The 7,752-nt window shown below is 50.3% G+C and overlaps 1 protein-coding gene across 1 annotated transcript; it reads left to right on the plus strand.

Annotated features, from left to right (window-relative positions):
* Window positions 1-3,851: 3,851 nt before the first annotated feature.
* LOC123124743 (uncharacterized) lies at window positions 3,852-5,942 on the plus strand. Its single transcript, XM_044545307.1, has 3 exons — window positions 3,852-4,360; window positions 4,599-5,341; window positions 5,425-5,942. The coding sequence occupies exons 1-3, from the start codon at window positions 4,058-4,060 to the stop codon at window positions 5,870-5,872; spliced, it is 1,494 nt and encodes a 497-aa protein (XP_044401242.1). The 5' UTR covers window positions 3,852-4,057; the 3' UTR covers window positions 5,873-5,942.
* The last annotated feature ends 1,810 nt before the right edge of the window (window positions 5,943-7,752 follow it).

Here is a 7,752-nt window from a genome sequence, read left to right on the forward strand (position 1 = left end):
AAGGTGTTCCTTCGCTATTCGGGAGTTGTATAATCTCATAGTCAAAGGAATATGTATAAGTTATGAAGAAAGCAATAGCAATAAAACTTAACGATCATTGTGCTAAGCTAACGGATGGGTCTTGTCCATCACATCATTCTCCTAATGATGTGATCCCGTTCATCAAATGACAACACATATCTATGGTCAGGAAACTTAACCATCTTTTGATTAACGAGCTAGCCAAGTAGAGGTATACTAGGGACACTTTGTTTTGTCTATGTATTCACACATGTATCAAATTTTCGGTTAATACAATTCTAGCACGGAAATTGCCTCTAGGGCATATTTCCTTCAGTCAAATCTCACCACTCCTCACTATTACTTCTCACACTGCCACACAACACCTCCCCCCACTTAACTCCTCCACTTAACTACTACTCCAACACCTATCCACCTCACTCCATATCTCCAAGACCCCAGTCACAACTACTCCTCTCCCTAGCTCGAGTGCTCCAACCATGGCTGGTTCTTCCTCTTCCCCAGACCCGTGGCTAAACCCATTCCTAACTGGCAAGGGATGGGTTACCATGCTTCTTGGTTCAGCACGCAGCGACCAAGAACTCTTCCTCGACTACATGAAGGTTGCTATGAGGTACACCAGCGTTCTTGGGCTGGTAGATGCAGCAGAGGAAGTGAGGAAGAAGGCGACTAGTGAGGAGAAGCAACGCATGGAGCGGCGCTATGGAAACCTAAGTAAGGTGATTGCCCATCGACATTCTCCTATGGGCAATGAAGGAGGCCGACCTCGGTGATGCTGGGCAGAGGCAGCGGTGGGCAGACCACCGCTATGTTGCTCCAGCACAAGCTACATCACATGCAAACGCAGCAGAGGTGCACAAAAACGACGACGACCTACAGATCGTCGCACCGCCAGCCTTGCAGGCTCGCCGCCGTCCTTCTCCCGTCATCGTCATCGATGAAGACGAAGAGGAAGAGGAGGTGGAGGTGCAGCCAAATCCCACCCAACTGAAGCAAGAGGTACGACGATCCGGACGCTTAGCAGGACATACACCTAAGTGAATCTGAAACTATAAGTTCCAGATTCAGTTTTGTCAGTTGAACTACCTATGTCAGTTTCGTCAGTTGAACTACCTAAGTGTCACTAATCTTCAGTGTTAGCAAGTTTTAGTTATTCTGAGACAGTAATGTGCTATCTATGTAATGCTACCTATGGTGCCTCCTATGTGAACTACCTACCTTTGTTCGGTGTTACCAAGTTTGTGCAATCTGTGAAATGTTACAACTAACTTCTCAGGACCATATTGCAGGTAGGGGATGCAACCACTTAGGATAAAAAATACAGATAGAAACTTTAGTAGGCTTAGATAATAAGGTTCTTAACTTAGCATCTGGGGCATTAAACATAACATCATCTTAGAGCATTACAGATCAGGGCCATTATAGCTGCACCCACACCACAACCAAAATGGTCTGAAACCATAAACAGTTCTTAGGCAGTTCATAGCCAATATTAGTACTGAGATGCATATTTGCATCAAACTCCTTCATTGCTAGGCCATTTATATATATAGGCCTGATATTTACTTACCAAGCATGGCTAAAAACTTCACTCCTTCATGACAACTTCTTTGATCTTGTCCAGCTTTTCCTTGCACCCATGACCAGCCTTTAGTAGCTCATAAATGACTTGCTCCAGCTTCTGTCTTCTCTTCTTTAAGGAGGTCTCTCTCCACTTGTATCTCCTTCATGGCCTTCCTGGTGTTTTGAATGATATCAGCTTGACTCTGCAGGATGCACCTATGTTCTTTCTTGAGCTTAAGCTTCTCCATTTGAACCTCAACCTTTGCCTGCTCCTCAAGCTGATGCTTCTTCTCCTTAAGTTCATTGATTGCATGGCTTGTGTAATCCATGTCATGGGATTTCTGCCTATCCTGGTAATCAAACAGCTTGGATACATCATCCACAAGCTGACTGTACTGATTGCCAAGAGAATCCAGCTCCTTCTTCAGTTTCTCAACCTCTATCTCATGAGCCTCTTTGTCTTGGACTCTACCAAGGTTCTCCTCATGATACATATCCCACAGCTTGGTTAAACACCTTTGCAGAATTACTGGCCAAGGGGCATCTACCCACTCCAGAACACCACAGTTCACACCATCCTGAAAATTCAGTGAAATGTTAATGCTAACTAAATCCAGTCAAATTCAGTTACAGAATTCATACCTACATATCAATGTTTGTCTGAATGCAGTAACAAACAAATTCAGTTAGACCAATTTTAGGTGCTGCCTAGATTCAGTTCCTATCAGAGATTTAGCTAACACATGAACACCACACCAGCTCTGTACTTCAGTTTTCAGTTAACAGATACTGAAACAACAAGAATATCAATGTTGTTTGCACTATGTACCACCAAATAAATCTACACATGAACACCACTATTGTTTGCTCTTACCGTAGTAGCACATCCAATGAATCTCCTTCTGGTGTCAGTCCCTTCAAATCCCACAAACCTGCCTAGTCTCTGCCTGTGCAGGATGCACTTACGATCAGATTCAACCACAAGCCCACAAAAACTTGGATCTATCACCATGTCAGGAGTTTGCTGCAGTACCAACCCATATAAGAACTAACATGGAAGAAATCAAGAGCATCTTCAAACCCTAACCCTAGCATAGGAGAGAACATAGTGAGCTGACTTAAAAAAATACTCCATATGCATGCTGTTGTACTCGTCCATGTACTCGTCATCGTCGGCGTCAGATGACTCGTTGCTGTTGGGCCAAGAAGGCATCCTCGCGCCGCCGCGTCGCAGTCGCCGGAGGTGAGAAAGAGAGGAAGAAGAGAGCTCAGGGGAGAGGAGTGAGTGAGACGGAGAGGAGTGAGTGAGCCGGTCGGTCGACCGTTTTGACCTGGCTGGCTGGTTCCGACCGGGCCAGGTCACTAATAGCCGCGAGTAGGCCACCGTTAGCTGTTAGGGCACCCGTCGGCCTACCATGTGGGCCAACCCTGTCAGGTAAGCTGTTAAACTGGCTAAAACAACTATCAACACGACTTGGTAGTTTTTTTGTCACAAAATTTGAAATTTTCGATAGTTATCAGTCACTTTTTTGAAAGTGGTAGTTCTGTGGGACGGTAACCCCTAATGTGGTAGTTTTTTGTCAAATACTCTTGACCAGACAACGGAAAATGAGCGAACATCGAGCGAGCCCAAGAAGGGAGTGGGCGAGCGAAGTCAGGGAGCACCCAGCTTGTTTAATTGGGCCGACCAAAGAGAAGCTCCTGCATGCGCCAGTTCCTCGATCTGGCGCCGGAACAAAAAAAATCTGGCGCCAGAAGCGCCGTATAGGATCCCTCGGAAAAACTATGCGCCAAGGAGCAATCAACAATTTGCACGAAATTTACAGCGTCTTTTTTTTAACACAGTACAGACGCAAGCGCTCATATACACACGCGTACACTCACCCCTATGAACGCGCACACACATCCTACCCCTATGAGCATCTCCGAAAGACTGAGCACGTATATCATATTGAAATTTACGAAGTCACCGTAGACACCTTGTCGTCGACGGGAACATCTCCTCCCACTGAATACGCATTGCCGGAAATCCTGAAATAAATTCAGGAATAAATGCGAGCAGCAGGACATGAACCCTGGTGGGCTGGGAATACCACAGTCCCTCTAACCATCCAACTACAGGTTGGTTCGCAAATTTACAACGCCTTCATCGCGTGGTGGAGGACTTTAATGTGACATAACATAATTTTCATTTATATGTGAATTAGCAAATCCGTTTATCATTTACCAAGGGCTTCAAATCAATTGCCTCAACCCATACGCCACGTTACGCCACGGAAAGAGAAGAGAGCGTGCAATCAAACAGGTAGACAAACCGTAATAGAAAATCCCCGCTAAGCGCTAAGAGGACAAAGACCCCATTTCGCCGGCGCACCAATGGCGGCCATCGCGAGGTCGAGCTGAGCACTCGCCGAGAAGAGGAGACGACAGAGAACCAACCGGGTTGGCGTGGCGAGGTGAGCTCCTCTCGGAGATGGGGCCGGCGGTGGCGTGGGAGGAACGGCGGACGCTGGTTCTGGTGAACCTGGCGTCCATCATGGAGCGCGCCGACGAGGCGCTGCTGCCGGCGGTGTACCGGGAGGTCGGAGCCGCCCTGCACGCCACGCCCACGGGCCTCGGCGCGCTCACCCTGTACCGCTCCATCGTGCAGGCCGCGTGCTACCCGCTGGCCGCGTACGCCGCTTCCCGCCACAACCGCGCCCACGTCATCGCCGTGGGGGCGTTCCTCTGGGCCGCCGCGACCTTCCTCGTCGCCATCTCCGAAACCTTCCTCCAGGTGAGCCCGACCGCTCAACCTCTGCTCGCACTTCACGCTTCCTGTCGTGCTCGTACTACAAACTAGAAAGCCGGTGGCTAATTATGTCAGCTCAGCTGTCTCGCACAGATCTCAGCATCGGTGATCTTAATTTCTTGTAGTAGCAGTAATTGCATCTCCGTCGAGAGGGTGATTATCCAAGCTGATTTGGGAAGCTCGTTGCCGATTTGAAACTGAGAGCTATACGCCGACTTGCTAGGTGGCGATTTCGAGAGGCCTGAACGGCATCGGCCTGGCTCTCGTCATACCGGCGGTCCAGTCACTGGTGGCCGACTCCACCGACGACGACCACCGCGGCACGGCCTTCGGGTGGCTGCAGCTGACCAGCAGCATCGGGTCCATCATCGGGGGCTTCTCCGCCCTGCTGCTGGCGCCGACCACCATCTTCGGGGTCGAGGGCTGGCGCTTCGCGTTCCACCTCGTGGCGGCCATCAGCGTCGTCGTGGGCGCCCTCGTGTGGTTCTTCGCCGTCGACCCCAACTTCCGGACGGACGTAGCATCGGCGGCGGAGAAACGGTCCGCGTGGGACGAGGCCAGGGAGCTGCTCAGGGAGGCCAAGTCGGTGATCCAGATCCCGACGTTCCAGATCTTCGTGGCGCAGGGCGTGAGCGGCTCGTTCCCGTGGTCGGCCATGTCGTTCCTGTCCATGTGGCTGGAGCTCATCGGGTTCAGCCACGGGGATACCGCCGTCTACATGACGATGTTCTCCGTCGCGACGTCCCTGGGCGGCCTCCTCGGCGGCAAGATGGGCGACGCCCTCGCCCGGCGGTACCCGAACGCCGGGAGGATCGTGCTGTCCCAGATCAGCGCCGGCTCGGCCGTGCCTCTGGCCGGCATCCTGCTCCTCGGCCTCCCGGATGACCCGTCCACCGGCCTCGCGCACGGGCTCGTCCTCTTCGTCATGGGACTGATCATCTCCTGGAATGCAGCCGCGACAAACAGGTAGACGATGAAACCTGCACATTCCCCCTGAATTTGCTCCAGTACAAAAATCTTCACTTCATTTTGCTTGGTGTGCACTGCAGCCCGATCTTCGCGGAGATCGTGCCGGTGAAATCAAGAACGAGCATCTACGCGCTGGACAGGTCGTTCGAGTCGATCCTGGCCTCGTTCGCGCCGCCGGCCGTGGGCTTCCTGTCGCAGCACCTCTACGGGTTCAGGCTGGCGGACGGCGGCGCAGGGAAGGCCACCGCCGAGAGGGACCGGGAGAACGCGGCGTCGCTGGCCAAGGCGCTGTACACGGCCATCGCCATCCCCATGACGGTGTGCGCGCTCATATACTCGCTGCTGTACCGCACGTACCCGCGGGACAGGGAGCGCGCGCGGATGCAGTCGCTGATCGGGTCGGAGCTGCAGCACATGGAGCTGCTCGAGGAGGGTGGCGACGGCGACGAGCAGTTCGAACTCTTCGAAACGGAAGCGGATGACAGTGACGTGGGAACCAAGAAGCTGCTGGCGAACCGGGAGTCCTGACAGGGGAAGAAGCGTTTTCCATTTTTTATGATCGATATTGCCGCCTACTGATTTTTTTTTACCTGCCGCCTACTGATTTGTTTGTAACAAGAGAAGCAGCAATCTGCTTCACCAAAAATCAAGACATAAGCAAAAAAAAAAAAAACAGGTATATTTTTTAAAACATAGGGGTGAAAAAATACACGTGTATTTTTTAAAATATAGGAGTGAAGAAAAGAGCCCACGTTACGCGAAAAATTATTGGGCGTCCGTCGATTTGGCGTCCCGCATAAGCCCGCAAAAATAGAAATTAGTTCAAAAAACTCATACGTCGATAATTTTTACAACTAACTTATCTATTTTAACTACGGAGGACGACGGACAAGCACCGCGCTTCATCCCTACTCCTCCCGACGCCTCGCCCCCATTTACCGCGCATATCCTTTGGTTACAACGTTGTAGCGAGCTACGTTGTCTCCACCTCTGGCTGGCCTGGTCCTAGTGAGCCCTCGTCGAAGATGCTGAGGCTGGCGGCGACGTTCACTTCTCGAGCTCGATGACCATCTAATCCGAGGAAAAATAAAAAACGCACGTGAGTACCCTCGTCTTCGCCCATCCCTACGAGGTCCTGCGTAGGGCTCGCCAGGACACCACGCGCCTTCTTCTCCCGACAAACTAATGAAGGAAATATGCCCTAGAGGCAATAATAAAGTTATTATTTATTTTCTTATATCATGATAAATGTTTATTATTCATGCTAAAATTGTATTAACCGGGAAACATAATACATGTGTGAATACATAGACAAATATAGTGTCACTAGTATGCCTCTACTTGACTAGCTCGTTAATCAAAGATGGTTGAGTTTCCTAAATCATAGACATGAGTTGTCATTTGGTTAACGGGATCACATCATTAGGAGAATGATGTGATTGACATGACCCATTCTGTTAGCTTAGCACATGATCATTTAGTTTACTGCTATTGCTTTCTTCATGACTTATACATGTTCCTATGACTATGAGATTATGCAACTCCCGATTACCGGAGAAACACTTTGTGTGCTACCAAACGTCACAACGTAACTGTGTGATTATAAAGGTGCTCTACAGGTGTCTCCGATGGTACTTGTTGAGTTGGCATAGATCAAGATTACGATTTGTCACTCCGATTGTCGGAGAGGTATCTCTGGGCCCTCTCGGTAATGCACATCACAATAAGCCTTGCAAGAAATGTGACTAATGAGTTAGTTGCGGGACGATGCATTACGTAACGAGTAAAGAGACTTGCCGGTAACGAGATTGAGCTAGGCATTGAGATACCGATGATCGAATCTCGGGCAAGTAACATACCGATGACAAAGGGAACAACGTATGTTGTTATGCGGTTTGACCGATAAAGATCTTCGTAGAATATGTGGGAGCCAATATGAGCATCCAGGTTCCGCTATTGGTTATTGGCCGGAGACGTGTCTCGGTCATGTCTACATAGTTCTCGAACCCGTAGGGTTCGCACGCTTAAAGTTCGGTGACGATCGGTATTACGAGTTTTTGTGTTTTGATGTACCGAAGGTAGTTCGGAGTCCCGGATATGATCACGGACATCACGAGGAGTCTCGAAATGGTCGAGACGTAAAGATCGATATATTGGACGACTATATTCGGACACCGGAAGTGTTCCGGGTGGTTTTGGAGAAAACCGGAGTGCCGGAGGGTTACCGGAACCCCCCCCCCCGGGAGAAATAGTGGGCCTTATGGGCCTTAGTGGAGAGAGAGAGAGGGCTGGCCTAGGGCAGGCCGCGCCCCCCTCCCCCTCTGGTCCGAATTGGACTAGGAGAGGGGGGGCGCCCCCCTTTCCTTCTCCCTCTCCCCCTTCCTTCCCCCTCCTAGTAGGAGTAGGAA

This window comes from Triticum aestivum, chromosome 5D, assembly GCF_018294505.1.
Source record: "Triticum aestivum cultivar Chinese Spring chromosome 5D, IWGSC CS RefSeq v2.1, whole genome shotgun sequence".
Taxonomy (NCBI): domain Eukaryota; kingdom Viridiplantae; phylum Streptophyta; class Magnoliopsida; order Poales; family Poaceae; genus Triticum; species Triticum aestivum.